Genomic DNA, 25,458 nt, shown 5'->3' with positions numbered 1-25,458 from the left:
GTGGATCACAACACTGTGTAACTCTGGTTCCCAGAGAACTGACATCCTGGGGCACCAGGCACACACGTGGTGCACAGATCACAAGAGAGCAAAACACTCGTACACACAAGATAAAGTTTAAAATATTTTTATTAAAAAATAAAAATGTAAAAGAGTCTTAATGTGCCCAAATTAACCATAAATCTATTATAATAGGTATTGACATTCATGGGAAAGTAATGACATTTGCTGTCTTACTTTTGGGCAGGGTTGATTGAGAAGGTAGACAGCAGGGAGCCAATCAGCTGCTTCACTAAAACTCCATAGCACCCTGGGGTAGTGAATCCTTCCCCCTCCCCAATGTGTGTACTGAATGCAATCAAAGGGAGAAACATTAATTATAACCGAGCAGTCTCCATGGCCATCGATTCCTAACTTTGAGGTGCTGTTGTCCCACTTGTGACTGCCGTGAGCTCAGACAGGGTCATCTTCTCTTTAGACTGCATGCCTCTCCACGTGAGCTGACAATTATTTTTAAATGGGCTCCTATAAAACAGGCAAACCATGTCTTCCCCCCCCCCCCCCCCCCGTAAATAAACTATAGTCATCTCAACTGAATTTATTGTTAATCTCTAAATAGTTGTTCTAAAAGAAACACTCTATGTGGGGTATGTGTTGGAAGTATAATGGTCAGCAGAAATATTTATTTAATCACCTTGAAAGTGAAATGCTGAGTCGAACTACTGTGAACGTTACTGATGTCACGGCCCAGTCATTGAGCCGTGACTTCAATAGTCCAGTGTGGAAGGACTCAGGCAAGTCTTAGGGGTCTTAAGAAAAAATGTATTAACTTCTTTGTTTACTGGTTGGGTTTGGTGTTTTGTTGTTTCTCAGACTCTCACTATGTAGCCCAGGCTTGCTTATCTTAATCTTAAGCTCATGATCTTCCTACCTCAGTGAAGCCCACACACGGCGTTCACTCACACACAACCCAGTCCTGCAGAGAACAGGGGTTGTAGAGGTGGCCCACCATAACCAGCTCCTAAGTGCCCTTACAAAGACAACACATAAGCCTTGGGACTCTGTACCATTTGGTTGTGTGTGAAAGAAAGCCTGAAATCAAAGTAATTTAAACATCACAAGAGACGTTTCTCTTTAAAAATAGACTTATTTTTCAGAATGCCCACTGTGTATATGTGTCTACCATAAGAGTGCCTGGTTCCAGTGGAGACCAGAGCTGGAGTTTCAAGTGGTTGAGCCCCTGGTGTGGGTGCTGGGAACTGAACTCATGTTCTCTGCAAGAGTAACAAAAGTTCTTAACTGCTGAACCAGCTCTCCAGCCCTGCTCTTTCTCTCTTATATAAGACCAAAGACAAACAGTCCAGGACTGGATGACAGCCAGCATTAGATATGGGGTCCTACCAACTCCTCTCTCTGTCTCTGTCTCTCTTTGTCTTTCTATCTCTGTGTCTGTCTCTTTCTCTGTGTCTCTCTGTATATGTCTGTCTTCCTCTGTGTTGCTTTATGTCTCTGTCTCTCTCTGTCTCTCTCTCTCTCTCTCTCACACACACACACACACACAGTTTTTACTAACAGCAGAATCTCAGGCTCCAACAATCTTGTCTAAAATCTAGCCAGCAGGGAGGGACAAAGCCATAAACAAACAGCACAACCCTCTGCTTGTTAGAATTTCTTCCCTGGGGGATGGAGAGGTCGGTGACTTGACAGTTAAAATTGCTTGCTTGAGGATGGCCTTATCAGGCATCAACAGGAGGAGAGGCCCTTGGCTCTGCCAAGGTTTGATTCCCCAGTGTAGAGGAATACCAGGTCGGGGAGATGGGAGAGAGTAGTGGGTAGGGGAACACTCTCGTAGAGGGAGGGGGAGGGGGGATGGGATAGGGGGATTCCAGAGGGGAAACTGGAAAAGGGAATAACATTTGAAATGTAAGTAAAGAAAATACCCAATTTTTTAAAAACTGCTTGCTGCTCTTTGAGAGAACCAGAGTTCTGTTCCCAGCACCCACAGCCATGCTGAGCAACTCACAACCATCTACAATTCCAACTCACTTTCACACAAGTGGCATTCACTCATGCAAATACAAACACATACACATAAGTAAAAATAAGACCCATCTTTTTAAAAATCCCTTCCAATGAGACATTGTATATAAAAGGGCTATTTAGCACAGCCTGAGACAGGCTAAGATCTTAACAAAGGTTACTTCAAAGCTTAGGTCTAGACCCTGGGATACAATGTATCTCTCTGTCTCCAGTTATCTACCAAGGAGATCTTAAAGAGACCAGTAAGAAAGAGAGGATGAGGGGACCAATGGGCAGAAAGGTTAAAATTAATCTGGCAAAGGTGAATTGTCTCTCCTAGAGCAAAGTAAACTCCGCAAAAGTCAGACAAATCTGCTGTTGCCTTGAGCAGGAAGATGGCTCATCAGTTAGGAGGACTGGCTGCTTTGCAGATGCCCTGGGCATAGTTCCCAGAACCCATATGAGAATGGGACCACAACCACCTCCTGTTCGAAGGAAACAAACACCCTCCTCTGGCCTCCGTGGATGCTAAACAGGCATACATACAGCAAAAAATTTACATGTAAAATAAAAATGTCAAAAGTATGCTATCAGACACTATTAATCCCAGCAATGGGGAAGCAAACAGATCTCTGTGAGTCCAAGGCCAGTCTTGTCTAAATAGTCAGTTCTAGGACAGCCAGGGCCACACCTATCCTGTCTAAGAAGACAAAACAAAAACAAACAAACAAACAAACAAAAAACCACCACCAACAACAAATGGCTGAGAAGAATGTGTTTTTACATTGCTAATTTCACACTGGTAATTAGTAGCTTCCTTGTGTTCCTGTTAAAGACACTGATATGAATATGAAATCTGTCCATGCGGTCGGACCCTGGAAAGACTTGTGGTGATCTAACTTCAGTATCTAGTCCTTGACTACCAAATCCTCCTAACCTTTCTCTTGCCCACTGGATCAGAATTATTCTTAGGGAGGGCAGAACAAAGCCCTGCCTCATCAGTCTAGGCACTGTACCTCATAGGAGTTAGTCCTGCCTAACATCTTCAAACTGTGGCCTAAACAATCCGATCAGTCTCTCTGGCACCCTGTCTTCCTTCCACTTGGTCAACCCCTGTAGCCACAGAAGCTGTTTCTGAGCCCCCTTCTGCTCCTCGAGTATGTGGTCAGGGGACTGGTTACTGGGACTGAAACCACCGGTCTCCATGTGTTCCTCACAGACGTGTGGGATGCTCTTTGCTGTGTTGCAGGCATACCCAAAGAGTCTTTTCTTCCTCCCCAGGATAGAGACCCACTGAAGCCTCAGGCACTTGGTCCAGGTAGCACATTCTCAGTTAGGTGGCAAAGTGCCCCAGTCCTGTTTCGGAAAGGAGGCCAAGAGACTGACAGTCAAGGTCAATCTATACAAGGGCAAGACACATTTCAGGTTTTCTCCAGTGGCTTTAATTGGAAACTTGATGCCTCTGAACTGTGGCACAAGCTTAGCTCTGTGGAGCTACATCTGGCCCCTGAGCATCGGGGAGGAATAAATACATCATTTGGGGTTGAAATAGAAACCCCAGGGTCCTTCTCCCAGCCCAGAATGTTTCAAATTTATGGCAGCTGAATAAACAATATAATGGTCAATGACACCAAATTACAGATTCTTTTCTTCCTGTGATGCTCACCCATCCTCCCTACTATGAGGGGAATTCTTTTGAAATGAAACAAAACACTGTGGGCTCAAATACATGTGTGTAACTGCACTGAACTTCTGCAAGCAGGGAATTTTCTAGAAGCAGATGCTAAGTTGGCCATACGGATGTTTAGGACTGAGGAAACCACCTGCCCTAGCCCCCTTACCATCCCAATCCATAACTGCACTGTCATAGGCCTGATTCTCTAAGATTCACCTGCTTCTTTGGGACCCAACACAGGGTGGGTCACAGCTGCAGACTGTGTGCACTGAGGGCCATTTGGTAATCCTAAACTCCTACCACCTGTTCTCCCTACAAACAATGGAAGACACTTCACAGTCATAATACCGTCAGCCTCACCCCCTCCCCAAGCCCCACAGAGGAAAGGGGGACGACCCCTCCCCTTCACATTAGAGGGAAGTGTGAGGCCAAGGACTTGCTCATGGCCCCACTACGCTAAAGAGCTGCTCCTTTCTCTAGGCAGAGGGAGCTCTATTTCCTAGTTCATGTTACCAAAATACAGGAAGACAAAGGTTTGGCTGATTCTCTGCGGTTTTTCTAATTATACCCTTTTTTTTTTCCCTCTCCCAAGTGGGTATTTCTAGATGGGAGATTCCTTTATAAAACCAGGCCCTGGGATTCCTCCCAGGCTCCTCCCTCCCATCCCTAGTAAAGAGCAAATAGCACCTGGATCCTGCTTGGCCCTCTGTCCCTCACACCCCGCTGGCTGCAAGCTCTATTGGGTAGAAGACACCACATAGGCAGTGGCAATGTACTTCTTGCCATTTCCGTAGGTGGTCTTATCCCAGGTGTATGTCTGGATGGCCAAAGGATGGCCGCCTAGGCTCAAATGGCACCTGTGGGGAAAGATCGTGAATTGAATTAGCGGAGCCCACAACTTCACCTCCCTCTCTTCCAGACAGGAAAGATCTAGTCATCCCAGCAGAAGGGCCCCACAGCCTCCTAGACAGAGTGACCTGCATCCCAAAGGTCCTTCTCCAACTCCCTGCGTTTGGCAAGCTTTCCAAACCCAGACCTTGGTGTCTCTCTGTCTATGGGACAATGAACGCTCTTGCTCCTCCCAGAGCAATACTCTGAATGCCTTGAGCCGAATGCTTCAGAAATTAGGTGTTTGCTTTCTGCTTCGAAAGCAATAGGACCAGAGCAAGGTACTGCTGGTGTCACATAGCCATAAACCCAGCGCTCAAGAGGCTGTGAGTCAAGAGGATCTGTAACCCCAGGTACACAGTGAGACAACCCCCCCGAAATAAAAACCAAAGTATTAGGACCCAAAACAAGTTCTCAAGTGACAGAGACCAGTTATTATCAACTGTGCTCTTCGGGACTCTCTGGTTCTGCTAAATAGCCTCCTGTGCCAACCAGGGAGGCAGGACAGTTGCAGTGCTGGCTTCTGGAAAGTTCCACTTTAGGGGGAAGGGAGGGAGATGGTTCCACTGCTTGATGAAGACTGGCCACTACCAAGCTAATCTAACCACTTAACCATCGACGGGAAGAACGGTGGTTTCTCCAACTGTCCGGCCACCGACCGGCAGACTCAAACTCTCCTGACGCTATCCTGAGTGACAGTAGTCAGAGACACCCCTACTGCCATGGTCCCTGGGCCACCCAAAGCTCACTTTTTGCCTGGCCTGGTGATGAAGCACAGAGAGTAAAGGGCGAACTCGAACTCAGGGCTGCTGCCGATGAAGACTGAGCCCACTTCCTTGTAGTAACCATCCCAGTTGAACTGCAGGGCCAGGACATCAGGGTAGGAATTCCACTGCAGAGGAGAGGACAGCAAAGGTTACATGCTAGAACCAGGCACTGACAGTCAGCTAGTGTATATGGGGGTATGGGGGAGCATCCAAGGGGAGCCTTCTGGAGAGACTGACTTCTTTAAGAAGACGGAAGTCTACTGTGCAAAGTGTCTGGGTCCCACTCAGACCCACTATCTGAAGCTACCAGCAGCAAGGTATGTACAAGCCAGAGTACAGGGACACAGCTCTTCCCTACAGCCCCCCACATGCAGGAGGCCAGTTCATTGTCCCCAGATTGTTTTCTGATGTAGGACAGCAAAAGTTTCAAATGACACATGCAGGTTAGCTCAGTTAGCGAGGCCGAACGCTCCAGCCACTCTTCACGGACAGGCAGATGCATGTCTTTGTTCTCGGCTCTAAGTCTTGATCCTTGACCTTTCCCCCACTTTGTCCCCCGGCAGGTTTGGAGGATTCACTGTAGGGACTTGGGGTGGACGTGACATCCATGGTCCCTGTTGGGCGGGGGTGAGGGCCAGAGCAGGTCTGGAGGTTTGGAAGGCAGAGGAAGAGCAGGAAGTCTGGGCCCCAGCCAGGCTCCTCCCTCCAGCCCAGGTACTCACAGGCCCATCGTAGTTGTGACTGTAATAGTCAAGCAGACCCTCCTTCTCCTGCAGGTAGAAGCGGATCCAGTTATGGAAGCCGGTGACCTTGCCCTTCTTCACTTCGCCTGCAATGAAGAGTCCAAGGTGGGTGGTCTGGGCGCCCTTTCCATCGCCTTCCCCATAGTCCCCTTCTACCTCGTCATACCACGCCCACCTCCTATGTCCAGGCTCTGACTTCTAGAACATTCAGCTGCTTACTTAGCCCCTTGCCTGATGCCTTCATATGCTTGTCCTTTCTTTTTTTGGCTCAAGACCTCAGGAGACTCCTTCCTCCTAGACAATCCACTTCCCTGACACACTCCTCTGTTTCCAAAGGAGGAAGCCAGGCTCAGTGGGAACTTTCTGGGATGAAGGGACACAATGGCCTAACCCAACGACAGAACCAGAGAACTGCTGAGAAGCAGATAAGCCAGTAAACACTTGCTGGTACTAGATAGAACCCTGGGAACCCAGAGCTGGTATTCTTCCAAACTCTTAGATATTCTAAAGCAACTGTCATCCCTCAGCATATTTCTCAGACACCTTCTTAGTTGGCCTGGGAGTCCCCCCCCCCCCCGCTAGGAGGTTTGGTGGCCTGTTAACCAATGTTTGGGGCTGTCCAGACACAAAGCAGAATCATTCTCCTTCATCTTTGTCCCTCCCGTTCCTCTCAGCCAAGGAGAGCGATCCTACCAGAGAAGACATGTTCAAAGCCACTAGAATCCCCTTCTCCATTGCCTCTTGAGTAGAGCCCAAACCACATGTTCTTCAAATCATCCACAAACTCTTGTTCGGAGCTGTAACGGTCTGTGGAAAGAAAAACAAAGAGCTATTCAGGGAGGAAATGGGTCAGGTCCTGGGAAGCAAAGAAGGGTGCCTGTTCCAGCATATCACACACACACACACACACACACACACACACACACACACACACACACAAAGACAGACAGTTTCTGTTTCTTTTCATGGGAAGATATGAATAATAAAAAACAAATAACATCTCAGATTAGTACAAAGTCTACCCTGTAAGAACTATAGGAGAAGAAAGATGTCAAATCTGTGTGCTTTAGGGCTTGGGCTTTTGTTGTTGTTTTAGATGGCATCTCATTAAATAACCCTGGCTGTTCCAGAATTGGACATGTAAAACAGACCAGCCTTGAACTCAGAGCTCTGCCTACCGCTACCTCCCAAGGCAAAGGAGTTGGGGCTAGAGCCAGAAAAGGAGGCTGATACCTGGAAGATAAGAACTTCTCCACACAGAGATCTGAAGAGGCAGCTCCCAAAAACAGTGAGCAGAAAGGGAGAAAGTCAAGTCAGAGAAAGAAGCAACACCCAGGTCCTTCAAGCCATAGCAGAAAGGTCAGATCTACTCCAGGAATATTACTCTAGTTAATACGCCAAGCCAACCGTGCAGCCCTACGGAGTCCTAGCTGCGTTCACACTAGCCACGTTCACACTAATGCTCCAAGTGCATCTGTAGCAAGACTTGATCTTCACACATCTAATGACACTTGTCAGCCTGAACTTGGAGATGCAGAAACTGAGGTAGACAAAAGTTACAGAACTCATGCAAGAGGACACACACTGTAGCCACTGCACTTGGCCCACACAGTATGGCTCCAGAAATGAACCTCTTACACCATGGCAGGTTCTTTATGGTAGACAGTGGCCTGGTTGTTTTGTTTTGTTTTGTTTTTGGTCAACTTGACACAAGCTAGAGTCATCTGAGAAGTGGGCAATTCAACTTAGAAAGTCCCTGTCAGATTGGCATGTATGCAGGCCTGTCAGACATTTTCTTAATTGGTGATTGACATAGAAGGACTCCACTCACTGTGGACAGTGCTCGCCCTGGGCAGGTGGGCCTGGGTTATATAAAAAAGCTTATGGAGCAAACCAGGAAACAGTAATTTTTTTTTAAAGCAAAATCCTGCCTCCAGTTTCCTGCCTCGACTCTGCTCAATGATGGGCTGGAAGAGTAAAATGAAATAAACCCTTTTCCTTCCCAAGTTGTTTGTGCCTATGGTGGTGTTCCTCACAGCAACAGAAACTCCATGACATGAATGGACAAGACAGTGGACATAAAGGGTTTGGGGGCGGGCAACTGTGTGACATGAGTTGTGATTTAAAGGGCCACTCTGGCTGTGTATGTAAAAGGTTAATGGGGCCCTGTAGGCAAAAGCAGAGAGATCAGTTCAGAAGCTAATGCTTTGTCCATAAGGTAGTGCTAGCTTTAGCCAGTGGCAGCAGAGAAGGGGTAAGAAGCAAGCAGATCTGCAGTATGTTTTGGAAGTGGAACAACGGAGATTACTGATGGGGAAATAGGGGTGGGGAGTGGTAGGGTAAAGAGAAAAGTCAAATGTATTTTGCTGGGGCTGCAAGCTCAGGGGAAAACTGATTGCCTAGCATGCACAAGCTAATTAGGTATAATCTCCAGCTACACACACACACACACACACACACACACACACGCACATACACACACACTTATAGAGACATTCACATACATACACACATAGACATATATACATATACATACACATATACATATAAACATACATATGTACATATATACATATTCATGGACATACACACAGACACACACATATACATACATACATACACACATACGTACATACATAAACACACACTCATAGACATACATATACACACAGATATATACATAAATATACACACACATACACACACAGACATGCATGCTCACAGACATACATACATGCACACACATATTCACATATACATACACATACATACACACACACTCACAAACATACAGATATTCACATATACATATACACACAGACATACACACTCACAGACATACACAATCACATACACATAGTCATATATACATATACGTACACACACACTCACAGATATACACAAACATACATGCACATATATACACATATACACACAGAGACATGCATACATGTATATATATATGGACATACACATACATATATGTGCATTCATACACACATATACACACATACACAAATGTACACACACATACACACACCCTAACTCCTAGGCTTTGGGTCTGAGAGCTGCTGGATTATGGTGATGTTTATGAGCTGAGAAGACCGAGGGAGGAGCAAGTCTGGGGAGGAGGTGGGAACAGTGAGTTCTCTTCACACTGTGTTATATAAATAAGAGATAGCCCAGTGACATGCTTGAGAGGGACACTGGGCTGCCGGGGAAGGTCAGAGCTGAAGTTTTAAATCAGGGACTTCCAGAATTGTGTAGAGGATTCAAAACAGATACCAGGAATATTCTCTCCTTTCAAGGACTTAGACCGCTGAGGGAAAACAAGGCTGAGTGGACGGGATAACAGACCAGCTTCGCAGAGCGAAGAGATACCCTTATTAGTACTGGCTGGGCTTCCACTCGGAAGCTCTACAAGCATCGGTCCCTGAAGACCTCGTGTCACAGATCAGACAGGGAGAAGTGACACCCGAACGGTTCAGGTCTCCCGTGTGCTGCTAAAGCCACGTCCCTGCCAACACCTAACTCATACTGAGTAGCAGTTTGGTGATCTCACATTCTAGAGTTTAGGAAATCTAATATTGAGCGCTAACGTCTGAGAAAGGTCAGGCAAAGGCAGGCACACTAAAGAGAGACGGAGTCTGTGATAAATGATGATCATGAATCAAAAGTTAAGTCGGCTCCCAAAGTTCTTACCTCTACATACCAGGAACACCTGACACTAGACATGACGGGTTTGTTTGTTTGCTTGGTGAGGGTCTGAGAGGGTTTCTCTGTGGCACCCTGGCTGTCCTGGAATTCACACTGTAGACCAGGCTGGCCCGGAGCTCACAGAAACATGCCTGCCTCTGCCTCCCGAGTGCTGGAATTAAAGGTGTGCACTGCCACCTGGCTGAGATTATGTTTCTAATACGGGAAATTTGGGAGGCCCCTTTAAACTATAACACCAGAATCTCACTTGTGGTAACGGAACCAAGAGTCAAACCAAGGCTGTCTGGTCTTTTTGGCAAACCATCATCTCAAAAAAAAAAAAAAAAGTTTGCATTGTGATTCATAGCTGTAGTAAAATTACTGTTATGAAGTAGTGACAAAAATAATTTTATGATTGGCGGTCACCACAACACAAGGAACTGACTGTATTTTAGGGTAGCAACATTAAAAGGTTAAAAAAACACGGGCATACCAGTCTCTCATGTGTTTACCAAGAGCAGGCACCAGGGGGCATCCCAGGATTGCGTGTATGTTAGAGAACCCTCATGTGTTTCACTTCTAACAACAGTTGGTAACTGTTGTCTGTGGTTGTAGACAGGTTTGCCTGGACGCAGTCCCCAGGGCCAGCAACAGAAACCCATACCGATCCGCATCTGAGACAGAATTCAGCTTGCCAGAGTTCAGGAAAGGAATCTGGAGCGCACTAACAAACAGAACCCAGAGCCAAGAAGTCCCAAAGCCAAAACCTTTTTTGGTCTGATTTGCATGAATCTGTATCTGAGGTGGTCCAGCCAGACCACTTCCTAAGAGAAAGGCTGTCCGAACCTTGGCTGGCTCCCTGTTGCTGTCCAGAAGGAAGTGGCAGGAACCCAAAAGCAAGGCTTCTAATGTGACTCTGGGATCTCTGACGTGGCTGAAAAGTGCCCGGAACGGAAGTAGAACTGGGGATATGGGGACCCTCGGTCCCTTCAGAGGGTAGAGAACTCACAAGACAGCTGACATCCAGTCAAAAGATGAGACAATATAAAGAAGCCAGGAGATCATTCTGCTCCTGCTAGGACCCTGATCTCAGTGACCTTGTCTGTGGCCCCTTCCAGATATTACTATCCTCCATGCAGTTTCTCCTCCTAGACTGCTCGCTCTCACACACACACACACACACACACCCCAGAGACCTCAGCGGTGTCTGGTTCTCCAGGAGACACCTCACCCCACAGCTCTGAGCAGCAGAGAAGGCTCACTCACTCTGGTGATGGAGAAAACTGTAGAGTTCCTTCATGACAGCTGTCTTCATGACCTCCCTGAGGAAGACACCCTGCTCCTCCAGCTGTTGGGCACTGAAGTGCTCCCCGTGGCCTGTGGCCCGCTGGTAATTGTTGAGTAAGTTGATAAAGGCTGCGTAGGTAGGCTTGGAGAAGAGCTTCTCGTTGACATAAGTGAAGAGTCTGGGCAAGTGGATGGAGACCCATTATAAGAGACTGAATATGCACTTGAAACTCTCCCCAGATCTTCCAGACAGGAAGGACATAGAGATGGCTTTGGGAGCGAGGGCTACCTTGAGGTGCTTTGTGGGTGGGTGCTGGTTTTTTGTTTTTTGGGTTTTTTTTTTTTTTTTTTTTTTTTTTTTGGTGGTGGTGGTTTTGTTGTTTTTTGTTTGTTTGTTTGTTTGTTTGTTTTGCTTTGTTTTTCTGTTTGTTTGTTTAGTTTGATTTTGAATTAGGGTTTCTCTGTGTAGCCCTGGTCATCCTGGAATTTGCTCTGTAGACCAGGCTAGCCTGGAACTCATAGAGATCCATTTGCCTTGGTTACCCAAGTGCTGGCATTAAAGGAGTACACTACCACCACCTGACTGACTGACTGACTTTTGACGGCCAACTCTGCCCACCTGTTCCCTTCCATCTCTCCACAGAAACCCGACCACACACCCGCCTAAGCTCAAGGTGATTTCTTTGTTTCTGGACTCCAGGGTCCGTTTCAGAAGGACATCCTCTCCCTTTGAGTTTGCCTGACTTGAGGTGTAAAGATCTGAGGCAGAGAAGGAAGTGAGGGTGGAGGAGAGACAGGGTGAGGGGTTGGAAGGACTGAAAGGCACTCACGGCTCTGGGCATCGGTCCACTTGGCTTCCTGTCTCTGCCGGAGAGATCCGGTTTTGACTGTTGAGGACAATGTCTTTCTTCTGGGCTTTGTTGGTATCTACCCTGTAGATGGTCTCAGAGATACTCCCAAGCTCCTCCTTGGTGATGGCATCGCTGCGGTGGGAGAAACCCTCTGAGAGGAATTGGGAGACGCATGAGAGCTAGAGGGTGGCAGAGCATCAACTCTGTCAAGGTCAGTAATGTCAGGCCAGAGGGATGGCTCAGTGGTTAGAGCATTGATTGCTCTTCCAGAGGTCCTGAGTTCAATTCCCAGCAACCACATGGTGGCTCACAACCATCTGTAATGGGATCCAATGCCCCCTTCTGGTGTAATATAAATATTATATTTTTTTAAATATAAAAAAAAAGATCAATAGTGTCCCCCTCTTGGCCCCCTCTGGAAGCTTGCACTAAGTGACAGGGAACACTGCCCAATACTCTGTAGTTAGAGGGCCAGACAGTAAAAATCCCTAAGAACAGCACATGCCACGGCCACGCCATGCCCAGAATTTCCACGTCACCCTTCCGCGCCAAGGTTCCCAGACCGAGGCAGGCATCAGAATCCCCTGGAGGGCTCATCAGAATGGCCAGCCCAGCCCAGAGTTCCTGAGCAGCAGCTCTGGGCCGCAGACCTTACTCCCCTCCTAAGGATTCTCAGATGCTGCTGATGCCGGTCCGGTCCGAGGACCACACTGGGAGAACTCCAGACAGTTCCCGAGCGTCTGGAGCGATGCTGGCGGGGCAGACTGACCATGGTCACCACACAGGCTGTTGAAATCCTCACAGCAGTCCCCGAACTCTGGGCATCGGTCATTGCAGTGGCAAGGGTGGTGCTTGTCGTAGGCTTCCCGGCAGCGGCCCTGGCAGGAGCTTGGTGCAGAGTACAGGTCTAAGGGGACAGAGGGGGGGGCTGTTTCCCTGGCAACCTCTAGAGTGTATCCAAGGAGCCTAAAGAGCAGCCCTTCTACCCACGCCCCTAGCTAAACTTCGATAAAGGTCTCCTAGAAAAAAACCACCACCACCACCAACAAACAAGCTTAACTTCTTGCGCACTCTGTGGCCAGGAAATCCTTCCCTTTCTAACCCTGGAACGCTACTCTGGCCTGTTTTTATAATCTCCCCACTCTAAAAATAAAATCTCTTTCATTTTCCTCCCCAGGCCTCAGATGTTTGCCTGGCCACCCCTCCCCTCGGCTGCTTGGATCACACCAGTGTCTCCCCTGAACAGATCCAGATTCACTCTTCTGGCTTAGCCTGGGGTCCTTGACCCTGGTGTGGCACCCTTTTCCCCTTGTCACCCCCTGGTGTCCCCATCTGGGCTTCAGGCTTACGGCTGGTTGGGATCTCATCCTCTGGATCCAGAAATGCCTCTGGCTCTGGGGGGTCTTCTTCAGCTATGACACAGGAAAATAAAGTCACCAACCATGCCAAGATGTCCCTCAAATTTGCTCCCCGGTCCTGGACTTAACACCTCAGAGGCAAGCACGTGTGTTAAAAGGGTTTGTGGACACCCCACCCCCCAACCTGACACAGGAGGTTGAGGACTGAAAATGGAAGGCTTTGCTAGGTCAGATTAGAAACTTAGAAAAATAAAATAAAATAAATAATAATTTCCCCAGGTGACAAATTTCCTACTGTTCTGGCGTTCGGTGCCCACTGCAGTCAAATGATATAAAAAGAAAAGTAGGTAAAAAGAGGAAGAGGCAGAGGAGCCCCTTCTGGACTGAAAACCAATTTGAGTTGCCCCATATGAATAGAGCAGTTTAGCATTCTCCAAATGACAAGGCTCTCAGTTGAGAACATCCTGTTCCTATTAAGAGGGTGAGTGGGGACCCACCTCTCCCTGGGGGGACTGGGCAGGTGTTAAGTATTGTTGAAGTGCTGTTAAAAATCTGTTCAAAATTACTGCTAATTTTGCTAAGTAGGGATACATTTTTCTAGTTCTTACTGAAGGCACTCTTTATAACATCAGGTAAACCAGCGTGGGATGGGGCAGCTGGACTCCCTTAACTGGCAGCTACTGGACTTTCTGGCTGCCTTAGATGCCTCGGGTTAAAGGACTGTTCTCAAAACAGCTAGCCATACCTAGTAGCCATGTGCCAGCTCCAGTACATGGGGGAAATCTACCAAATAATGGCAGCTGCTAACTCCAGCTCCTGAGGCCACAGTCCCGGGCATGACCGTTTCAAAACAGTTTGCACCACACTGCAATCACAAGCTTCCGAGGACTGACTATAACAATTCATACCCAAGCCAACCAGAGACAGAGCATTTCCCCTGCTGGCCTGACCCAGCTTAACTGTGAGTCACACACACAGCCTCGTATAGGGCCGCATAACCGAATACGGGGCTGGGGGCGCGGGGGTCAAGAAGAGCTCGCCGCCAGTAGAAATGTTTATGGACAGGCAGTGGTGGGCAAAATTAAACCCAACATAAAACCTGTTATGAGTCCAAGGTGTTACTGGCAGGATTCAATAATGGGTCACGTGACCTCACTGCATGTTTGGCTCTGAACCTACAACATGCAGTGTGCATGTGATTACAGCACACACGCCCAACAAGTCTGTTCTGGTTCAGGACTGCAGTGTGTTATGAGTTACATGACCCTTTCCTGGCCACCCCTACCCTCCCTGTGGCTTCTCGGATCACAGCAGTTTCTCCCCTGGACAGATCCAGATTCATTCTTCTCGCTTAGGCCTGGGCCTACTATATGTTTTGTGAGACGGGTCCTCAGCTAGACCAGGCTGTCTTTAAACTATGTAGCTAAAGATAGCCTTGAACCCCTAGGCCTATTGCTTCCATTTCCCTGGTGCTAGGGTTACGGGTGTGCACCGCCACACTTGGCTACTACAGTAAATGTCTGATATGTATACCTGTTTTATATAGCTATATGCCCAGAGTCACGTAAAAGTCTCTCAGGAATTAAGGAGGCCCACGTGGAAAGAGTTTAAGAAGCTTAGTCTGATGGAGGAAGGAATGAGCCAACTATCTCAAGGGGCCAGTGCCACAGCTGGAGTAAGCACCAAGCTTTATCCGCGTGCCCTGACTGATGCTAACACCTCTTCTCCTCCAACTACAGCATCAGGCTTCATGAGCTGGGCAGAGGATGCCCGCCTCTGCTGCCCATCCTGGTGCTATGGCATCAAACCCAGCAAAACACCTCTTCTGACCATTCCCTTTCCCCCTTAAGAGTGGGCTGCCCCGAACCCAAATTAAAAGGCAGAAACTGGGCCAGAAGAATTAAGACAGCCATCACAGCAGCAAGAGGACAGAGAGGCCAGGGGGTGTGTGCAGAAGGGAACCATGGGAAATATGTGCTGCCTTTAAGACAGGCCCCTGTGTATTATATGACATGTGGCCACTCTGTTCATTGGACCATAAACACGTGATTGCTGCTCCCATTGGGTCAAAGAACTATGCATAGGGTAAGTGAACTTTTCTTACTGGTTAGGCCTGTCACATGCTCAGAATTACCAATCTCAATAATTAAAAAAAAATGACTTCAATTCCACTCCAGTTCTCACCCTAAGTTTCATAAAAGGCAACATGATGGTAAACTTGACCCTTCAAACCTCTCTGTGGTGGTTTGAATGTGCTTGGCCAAGGGAATGGGACTATTGGGAGGTGTGGCCTTGATGGAGTAGGTGTGGCCTGTTGAAGGAAATGTGTCTCTGTGGGGGTGAGGAATGAGACCCTGTTCCTAACATGTGGGAGCCAGTCTTCTCCTAGCTGCCTTTGGAACAAGTGGGTAGAACTCCAGCTCTTCCTGCATCATGCCTGCTTGGACACTGCTATGTTTTCCATCACAATGATAATGGACTGAACCTCTCAACCTGTAAGCCAGACCCAGTTAAATGTTGTCCTTTGTAAGAGTTGCTGTGGTCACGGTATCTGTTCACAGTAGTAAAACCCCAACTGAGACACCCTTCCACTCTCTAGAGTCTTTCTCACTTTTCCTTGGTAAAACACATTCATCTTCTTTGCCGGCTCCTTACCACCCTTTCCTTACCCTTTGTAGCTGTGACAGTGAACCCCTAAAGTCATGAAGCCACCAGCCAGAGGTGGCTTTAGGGGCCATTGACTTGCTAACCCCAGCTTCTCCTAGTTAAGTCCTGTCATGCTCGAGGGATTCATTCCACCATTGTAAGCGGCAGAAACAGGTGATCAAAGGAAAAGAGAGACAGTAGTTGCTTCTTCGGGGATAGACTTTGATAGACACCAAAGCAAACTATAGTGTCAGCTTCAGTTAAGAAGCCATACAAGAGCTATGAGATCCTGGGGCTCCGGGCCCCCACAAAAGCCGTACAGAACCTCTAGACCCATACAAGAGCTCTATCGCTTGTAGAATGAAAGTACCAGAGGCCTGCCGAAGAGCTGAATCCTAGAAAGTACCTCCTGCTGTCCCTCCATCATGTACTGAGGCACACAGAAGCTACCAAGAACAATGGTTGAAACGCTCCTTGTGGACCCATGATCTCTACCCTGGGAGAAGAAAAGGACCCCAGCCAGCTGATGGGCAATACTCCCCTAACTGCCAGCCAGACTCAGGAGCAAGTTCTTAGGCCTTAATGGATATGAAATACCATCTTCCTGTTCTTCTTGGCTTCAAGTGACAGAACAGCATGTTCATCTCGCTGCCCAGTCCCTTACCAGAAAGGCTGAGTGACTAAAACCTCGGCTCTGGGCGGAGGGGGATTGGAGAAGAGGAGAAACAATTTCCAAGGGTCTGAACTTCCCTCTCATCACATGGTGCAGCACAGCTGCCCAGACCCACCAAGAGAGGGCAGCATTCCAGTAGCTCTGAGTCTTGGTGAGGTTGCTGGGTAGCCCCACACCGTCACCATCAGGACCACGAGTCAGCTTATCCACTCAGATGAGGCTCAATCCATTGCTTAGTGAGCGCCAGGTTGTGTTTCAAGTGTTGGAAATCTACAAGCATCTTAGCTACATCTGTGCTGAATAGGCTTTTGTGAGCCGAGCCAGACTTTCAACCAGTGAAAGATATTTTTTTATGGGGGAAACAAAAAGAAGCTCTGAGCTGCAAATCAGAAACTGGGGGCTGAGATGGCTCCCAGGTTGGCTTTGCCTACCATGACGGCTCAGGATGAACAGCCCTTTCTGTGCCCGCTGAGTGATTAGCCAGAGCCCCGGCACAGCAGGAAAAGCTGGGCTCTGATTCTGACAGTGAACTCTGGGCCTGATTCATTAGGACCTCTAGTAGATATATGGGTGCGTTTTGTGCAAACTGCAGGGTGTTTCACATGAGTGGAAGCAAAATCGGGAACCCATGGACACCTTTGAGCAGATGAAGAAGAGGCACTCTTGTGGTGATGACACATACCTTTAGACCTGGCACTCGGGAGGCAGAAGCAAACCAGTCTTCAAGTATGAGGCCAGCCTGCTGTACAGAGTGAATTCCAAGACAGCCAGGGCTACAGAGAGAAACCTTGTCCCGAGGTGGGGGGGAAAGACAAAAGGAGCTGGGGGTGGGGGTTAAGGGCATTCCTTCTTAGCAAACATAGGTCTTCACCAGAACTCACATCGAGTGAGAACGATGCAAACTGCATTTTGCTCTAGCTTGCCAGCTCAGTCAGGTGACCTTGCACAACCTGTAGAACCACAGGGGCCTATTATCTATGACTGAGTTCTCCATCACTAGGCTTTCCCAACTGCAGTCGGGCTCGTGGTTTGACAACAAACCCAGAAAAACTTCACGTCACAACAGCAGAGGATCCTACTACCCAGGAGTCTGCAGTGGAGGAAGCATCTAAACAAGGAGTCTATTCAAATGATGTTTTTCAAGGTCTGGAGAGGCAGTGGAGCAGTTAAGAGCAGTTGCCTAGACAGGGAAAGTTAGACTCCCAGCACACGTGTCAGGTGGCTTCCAACTGCCCAGGACTCCAGCTCCTGGGAGCCATCACCTTCTGGACTTCTTAGCTACACACACACACTCAAACACGTTCACACAAATGAAAAAAAAATATTTAAAAAACGGCTTGTCAACAAGTATTCACTTAACTGGACCTGGGCGTAAAAAGCCAGTGATTCTGGCATCTTGGCAGGCTGAAGAAGGAGGATCACAGTTCAAGGCCAGCCTGTGCTGCTTAGTGAGTTCAAGGCTGACCTTGGAAACTTATTTATATCCTGTCTCAAAATAAAAAGTAAGGACATGGGCTGAGACCACAGCTCAGTAGAAGAGAGGACCTTACCTTTGCACCTTTCTCATAGACCTGGGACCCGTGGTTCACTCTCCAGTACAGAGAAAAGAGAAATGCATTGTGTTGATAGAGAAATGGCCTTTTGGGGGAAGGGCATGTCTTGCTTTTGTTTGGTTGTTGTTGTTTTTATTTTGAGACAGATTCTCACTGTGTAGCTCCTGGCTGTCCTGGAACTCCTGTGTCTACCACCTCAAGGAGATCCACCTGCCTCTGCCTCCCAGGAGGCAGGAACTTTTCTTTCTTTCTTTCTTTCTTTCTTTCTTTCTTTCTTTCTTTCTTTTTCTTTTTTTTAGATATTTTAAAATTATTATTATTTTATGTGAGTACACTGTAGCTGTTCTCAGAAAGACCAGAAGAGGGCATCTGATCTCATTACAGATGGTTGTGAGCCACCATGTGGTTGCTGGGATTTGAACTCAGGACCTCTGGAAGAGCTCTTAACCACTGAGCCATCTCTCCAGCCCCCGAGTGCAGGAATTTAAAGCTCTGTGCTATCACACCCAGCATTGGAAAAGAAGTTTAAAACCATGGCTGTTCAACAGGTTCTCCGGAGAACCGCTGTCTGTGTTATGACGTCACAGAGGCCTGGCAATTTCCCCAGTGTGAGTGTTGCCTACCAGTTATGTGTGTGCTTTCTACACACTTACGTGTGTGACCAATAGTGAACAATATCATAAATACAAAAGCATCATTTTGTTCTCTGACTTGGGGGGGTGGTTACTTAAGCTTTCAAGATATTGTTAATCCCAACAGTTCCCACAGATCGTCCAAGTCATAGCATCTGTCCTGCTTTACTTTAGCAACTTCCTAAAATACCTGAGACTAGCGACCACCAAATCCCCGAGCCTTGTGACCTTGTCATCTCGGCTCTCCGCGCTCTGCTCCTGTGTGCTGGAACCCCCTCCTTATGGACTCCAGTCCGGAACCCCCCTCCTTATGGACTCCAGTCCAGACGCGCGCTCAGTCTGGCCTGCTGTGTCTCAGACCCTTCATCCCACAGATGTCTCACCAGTGCACAGATGTTCATAGTCGACACAGCAGTCATCATGGTGGGGACAGCGGCGGTCACACTGGCAGACAGCATCCCGGTTAAATCTCTCATTACAGCGAGAGGCACATGACTCCAGGTTTCCTAAGACAGTTAAGAGCACCAGTTGAGCGCTTCAGGGATCCCACGCTTTCCCTAAACTGCCCCTGCAGGGGAGCTCAGGGACAGATGGGGAGACCATTGCTGCCTGCAGGACAAGCATGCTTGCAGCCTCCCGACTCAGCGTAGGTCTTCCCCACTCTTAGTGATCCTGAACTCAGAGCACCAACCAGAGGCTCAGACTCGGCTGCCTGTTGACTTGAGGGACCCGGGACAGAAACAAGCCAAGGCAGTGTGTGAGCAGAAGATGGTCACAAACTCCACAGTGGCGGCCTGAGCGGAGGCTGTGGCCATTTCGCAGACACAGTGGATGTAGCCAGAGTCTCCAGATTGCCAAAAGAAACCTTCATTTGGGGGTGAAAATGTCTGATTTTCAATTCCCACCAGGCTGAAGAAAGAGGTCAGCAGCAAGGGCAAGGTCTGTTGGCCTGTCCTGTGGATAAAGAAGTGTCACTCCTGCTGTCTCCCAGCCTCCTGACCCTCACTCCCCTAGGCCACCCCTCATGCCACCCCTCGGCACTCTCTGGTCTTCTCCCCTCCTTCACCCTTCCTTCCACCCTATTCCCCTGTCCCATCTCTGCTTCTTCCAGCCTCTGGAATGCATTCTGTGCTTGGGTGGGGAATGAGACCGATGTGGGTGAGAACTGGGCTTTGGGACAGGATTCTGTTATGCAACCGCAGACCACATCCCTTGCTCCAGACAAACCGCTTACAGAGGCAAGCTTTTGCTCACAAGGGGCATATGGCCAGAACTTTTGTTTTGTTTTCTTTGTTTTGTTTTGATTTTCAAGACAGGGTTTCTCTGCATAGCCTCGGCTGTCCTGGAACTTGTTTTGTAGACCAGGCTGGCCTTGAACTCAGCGATCCACCTGCCTCTGCTCCGGAGCACCAGGATAAAAGGTGTGCACCGCCACACCTGGCAATGACCAGAATGTTTTTCAAAGAACACCACAAGCATGCTACCACTGTAAAAGAGAAAACAGCACCCCACTATGCCCACTACAGCAAATGGAGAACAGAAGGTAGAGGAGGGGGTCTCTCCACTTATAGGGTGCTTTTGCCTTGGCTCCTGAGGTCTCGGTGTCAAGAACACTGGGCTTAGGGGTTAGGATGAGGACTGTGCGGAACGTCAGGATCAGAGTCAGAAGCCAGACACATGTTTGTTATGCCGGGACTTGTGAGCTAGAAGCCGGAGGATCAGGTGTTCAAGGTCAGCCTCGATAACACAAGGTCAAAGTCAGCCTGGGAGGCATCAGATTTTGTCTCAAAAGAAACCTAACTTACACCAGGGCTGGAGTTGCCCTTGAACTTAGAGCTCCAGCAAGGAGGAGCCTGCACTAAATCGATTGATAAAGTAACCCTTTTATATTGATTGATAAGTGGGCAAGAGCTGGAGCAAGAGGAAACTTGACATTACTGGGTACTTGCATGTACCCAGACTAGAAAGAGAGAAAAAACCATGTTTGCCTCAGTGAGACTTGGAGTTGGGGTCATAGCATGCCTAAGGAGGGGTGCACAGCGGGGCGAGGCAGGACCCTGGGTTAGAATCCTGGTTATCCTGCCTTCTGGCTACTTATTTAACTTCTGTGTTTCCATTTGTTTGTTTGTTTGTTAATCTGTAAAAATAGGGGGGAAAATATCAGAGTTCATGTCAGACCATGTTCAACAATTAGATGAGTTAGCATTGGCAAGGGACTTCCTGTGGCGGGTGACACAGAACAGGACCGGTTCGGTGTTTGTTATGTAAATAAACAACGACCACATTCCACGTCCATAGCGGAGATGGCAGATGCCCAGACCGGCTGTGGCATTCGGCCGTCAGCCCTGGTCACGGAACCTGCACACAAACTACTTTGCCTGACTCCCCGCCCCCCCCCCCCCCCCCGCCCCCGTTCAGCTGGGTCTTGCTATGAGCAGGTTGTTAGCTCATGTGCGTTGAGATGGTTTATTTACCAGCTGATGTCACTGTCATTATGGGTCTATTCTTCACATCTAAGAGGTGTCAGGTCCAGGTTAAACCAGGTCCTGAGGCCATTGCATATTGAGTGCAGGGCTTCTGACACACCCAAGAAGGCAGGGCATTGCTCCAACCGAAGGTCCCTAAAGGAGGCCAAGCCCAAGGCCACGTTTGCCTCCAAGCGCACAGGCAACCCTTCGTGAATGTTAAATCATCTCACTTGGCACCTAAATGCTAAACTCTTAAGGAAAAAGTGTTCAGTGCAGGAAGGCTGGGTCAGTTGCTTACCCTGCCATCCTGGCAGATCACCCAGAGGGAGAGAGAATGCAAGAAAGCGAGGACCTTGCTCTTAAAGGGCCACAGAGGCAGAGTCCAAGGATGGAATTCACCGGGTTTTCCCGAGTGTGTGCTAGGGCTGGCAGGGGTTTAGGACAACTGACTAGCTGACTGTGGAGTCCGGGAGAGTTCGTCATCTCTGCCTCGGAGCTTTGTCCCCATTAAGAACCCGGATGCTTCAAAGTAACCCTGTGTCATGGGGTGGCAGGCTGGGGTGGAAGGGATTTTTCTTTACAGGGAACCTCAATGTGTTGTACTGGGGACATTAGATGACTCCTCACTGTGACTCCAGGTTCCCACCCAGTGCCTCGCTTTGTCACAAAGCTTTTGTATAAGCCTCACTCACCGGGCTAGGGCTGACATCAATCTTCCAGCAGCCTGTGTCCCTCACCCCTCTGCCTCATCTCTACCTTTCCTAGGCTTTCCTTCATGTTGTCTGTCCTCTCAGCCCTGGGTCCCCTTTCCGCTCCCCACTCAGACCCTTCCCCCACTGGCCATCAATAAAGGTTGGCCCAAGCCTGGATAGACAGAATATCCCTATATGTCAGCCCTCAGACCCTTTGACAATGAAGGCATCTCCACACGTTCGTCTCTCAGGGAAACACGGATGCTATTTCCATGGAAACTCACTGAGCCAAAAACCTTCTCCTCCAAGACCAGCTTCCTGCCTCTGTTTGCTTGAACCAGACAAGGCCTTGGAAAGCACCTGGCCACGACTCCTGGTGTGGTTCATACTTTGTATCTAAGTCTGAAGATGCTGGCCGCTCTCTCTCCATTCACTCTACCTTCACTTCCCGTCCATGTAACAGCAAAGCCTAAACCAACACTTTCAACCCTAGTAGCCCAGGGCTGCCCACACCTATGAAACCACCACAGTCATGCCCTCAGGGACCTCCTCCAAGGACCAAATGTCTCCCATGCAGTCCTATCCCGAGTCCCCTGACCATTCTCCTACACCAGTTAGTCCCCCACACTCTCCTGCATCCCCTCAGCGGGCAGACCTGAGATAAGGTCTCCTGCCTACGACCCACCCCCCTTTCTCCTGTTCCATTCCAGCTCTAGGACCCAGACAGCGCTGAGTCCTCAAAAAGGAGCATTTAGTGTTGAGAGCCATAGGCATAGCGTTTCTCCCCCGTGCCTTTCCTATTAGGAATCCCACTGGGGTTTCTCCCTGCATCCTCCGATGGAGGAAGATAGCAAAAGTCAGCTCCTCCTAGAAATATTTATGCTACAACCCCGACAAGTCCCAACAGGCTGAGCCCTTGACTGGTCCTCCTGCTTTAACTTATCAGATCCTTTCAACAGTCCGAGGCAGGAACACCCTGGGAGGCTGGGACTGCAGGAACTCCCACTCTCTGGGAGCAGAGGAGGATTCTGCCCACACCCCTCAGCTCAGTCCCCTCCTTTGTCCCTCCTCCCTACCACTCACTAATCGCTGATTAACACAGCAGCAGCTTTTTGTTCAGTTCCTGAGCAGGAAAGTGTCCCTTTCCTCTTCCAGTCCCCCACCTCCTTACAGCACTACCTGCAAAGGTAAGGCACATCCCTCTACTACTCAGCGCCCCTAACGCCATCACTCTGTTTCCTCGTTCCCAAACAGGACAAGGCTCACCTCTGAATCAGGGGCTTTGGTTTCCTCCTGAGCCCACCCATCCCCTAATGCCCACTTATCACCAAACAGCTGAGAAGGGACAAACCAAGGGCAACCAGGCAACCCCAACTCAGCAACCCCCTTCCCTTTTAAGCCACGTAGTGGCCCTGAGAAATCAAAACCTTGGCCATGTACAGAGTCTGTTTTTTTCTAGTGATGTTGGAGTTGATCCTCCAAGACTTCAGCTCTGCAATCCCTCCACATCATTAGCCAAATTCAGAGTCTGCTCCTGTAACCTCAAGCAAGGGCAGGTCAAAATGGCCCATTGGATTAAGGACCGCCTTTATCATCTGTTATGTTTCAGCCCTCTGCTCTTATGGGCAGCCCAGCCTACTCCCATGCCCACCAGACTTACCAGCCCAGGCTAGGCCACAGAACATAGCCAGTATAAACGGGACACAGGCTCTCATGATGTCAGCCGCAGCAGAGCTAATGTTGGACTTCCCACTACAATCAAGGTGAATGTCACAGTGCCCAGATGAGCCCTATTCCCCAGGCAGATCCTTTTAAAGACACCAGGACTTGTGGATCTGGTGTGGCTGGATCCTTCCAGGAAGGAAAGGGGGAGGGATGGATCACAGATGGATGGGGAGGGGTGGGGCCCCACAGCTGTTTGAAGCCTGAGAAGGTGACTAAGCAGGCAGGTAGTGCCAGATGTTCAAAACAGGTAATGCCTGCTGTTTGTAGCTAGAAAATAGGCCACACTAGCAGACGCAGCAAGATGGACCTAGTCTGGCAGGTTCTTTATTCAAGTTAGGAACACCAGTGTGCTCATCTCTGGGTGATCTAAACACCCACCTACCTCCAGTCCCAGGCCTGGCCTGCTGGAGACTGCAGTTCTAATTCCCATTCAAACTGCAGCGGTCATATAGCTGCCGAATGTCTAACTGGGTATAGAAATCCCTTCTGTGATCCCAAGTGCTCCTGGGACTCTCCCTTGAATGCCTTCATTCCTGGGGAGGTTGGGGTGCATCCTCTCTGGACTGCTCGTCTCCCCTCACAGATCTCATCCCCAATCCCTGGAACTTTACAGCCTAAGATGTACAGGTATGGAGAAAATGGGAAGGAATTGAGTGGAGAGAGACATCAGGACACTGAGCAAGCATTTGGCGGCTTGTTCATTCATGCAGAGATGACTTGTGGAGCAATGCGGATTCTCTGCTAGCTAGTTTTACAGCAACGTGACACAAGCTAGGGTCATCTGGGAAGAAGAAATCTTAACTAAGGAAATGCCCCGATCGGCAAATCGATGAGACATTTCCATGGTGGATGACTGATGTGGGAGGTCCAGCCCACTATGGGCGGTGTCACTCTTGGGCATGTGGTCTTGGGTTGTATAAGAAAGCAGGCTGAGCAAGCCATGGTGAGCAAGGCAGTAAGCCTTGTTCCTCTGTAGCTTTTACTTAAGTTCCTGCCTTGAGGTTCCTACCTTAGGTTCCTGCCCTCAGTGATGAACTGTTACCCGAGGATTGTAAGACTAATTAAACCTTTTCCTCTCCAAGTTGTTTTGAGTTGTTTTTCTGCAGCAATAGAAACCCTAAGACAGATGTTCATGTAAACTTATACAAGCACCTGAATGCTCCCCCAAACCTGCTGGCTGTCTAAGAACAGCTAGATGCTCACTTGGGCTTCTATCTTGACAGGTTTTTCCAGGGAACCACCATGAAAACCCCAGAAGACTGGGACCAGCGTGGGGAAGGATCCAAGAAGGGGTATAGTAGAGGGTGAAGAAAAGAATATCAAGGGGAAGAGGCTGAGGCTGCTAGGTCTGGGGGCAGGCAGCTGTCAGAGATGTGGGAAGTGGGTATCCTGTCTGGTGATAGCTATCAAGCTGCCATTTTATACTAAGGGCTATGTTATAACTGGGTTTAGGCCTTAATAATTCTCTCTGGGGGCTGGAGAGATGGCTCAGTGGTTAAGAGCACTGACTGCTCTTCCAGAGGCCCTGAGTTCAATTATTCCCAGCAACCACAACCATCTGTAATGGGATCAGAGCAACATTCAACTTCCTTTGGGGTTGGAGATTTAGCTCAGGGAGGCCCTGGATTCGGTCCTCAGCTCTGAAAAAAAAGGACAAAATAACAATAGTCTCTGTGAGTTATCGATCCTATTGACCTATTAACCTACCTATGTATATCTCATCTCTGTGTCTCTATCTCTCTGTCTCCTTCTTTGTGTGTGTATTTGTGAGCCTATGTTTTCACA

The 25,458-nt window shown here is 48.6% G+C and overlaps 1 protein-coding gene across 2 annotated transcripts; it reads right to left on the bottom strand.

The window, feature by feature from the left end:
• Positions 1–4,430: 4,430 nt before the first annotated feature.
• ENDOU (endonuclease, poly(U) specific) lies at positions 4,431–23,663 on the bottom strand (the record flags this gene model as incomplete). 2 transcript variants are annotated; one of them, XM_080939064.1, is made up of 10 exons in its annotated part: positions 4,431–4,551; positions 5,332–5,474; positions 6,072–6,178; positions 6,786–6,899; positions 11,055–11,254; positions 11,906–12,077; positions 12,696–12,833; positions 13,276–13,338; positions 19,172–19,294; positions 23,609–23,663. In XM_080939064.1, the coding sequence occupies 10 exons, from the start codon at positions 23,661–23,663 to the stop codon at positions 4,431–4,433; spliced, it is 1,236 nt and encodes a 411-aa protein (XP_080795190.1). The 2 variants fall into 2 exon arrangements, with proteins under 2 accessions (XP_080795190.1, XP_080795191.1); XM_080939065.1 differs by lacking the exons at positions 13,276–13,338; positions 19,172–19,294.
• Positions 23,664–25,458: the final 1,795 nt, after the last annotated feature.

This window comes from Micromys minutus, assembly GCF_963924665.1.
Source record: "Micromys minutus genome assembly, chromosome: 27".
Lineage (NCBI taxonomy): Eukaryota > Metazoa > Chordata > Mammalia > Rodentia > Muridae > Micromys > Micromys minutus.
Note: the sequence above shows the minus strand (reverse complement) of the source record. Positions and strands in the feature narration are given on the sequence as shown.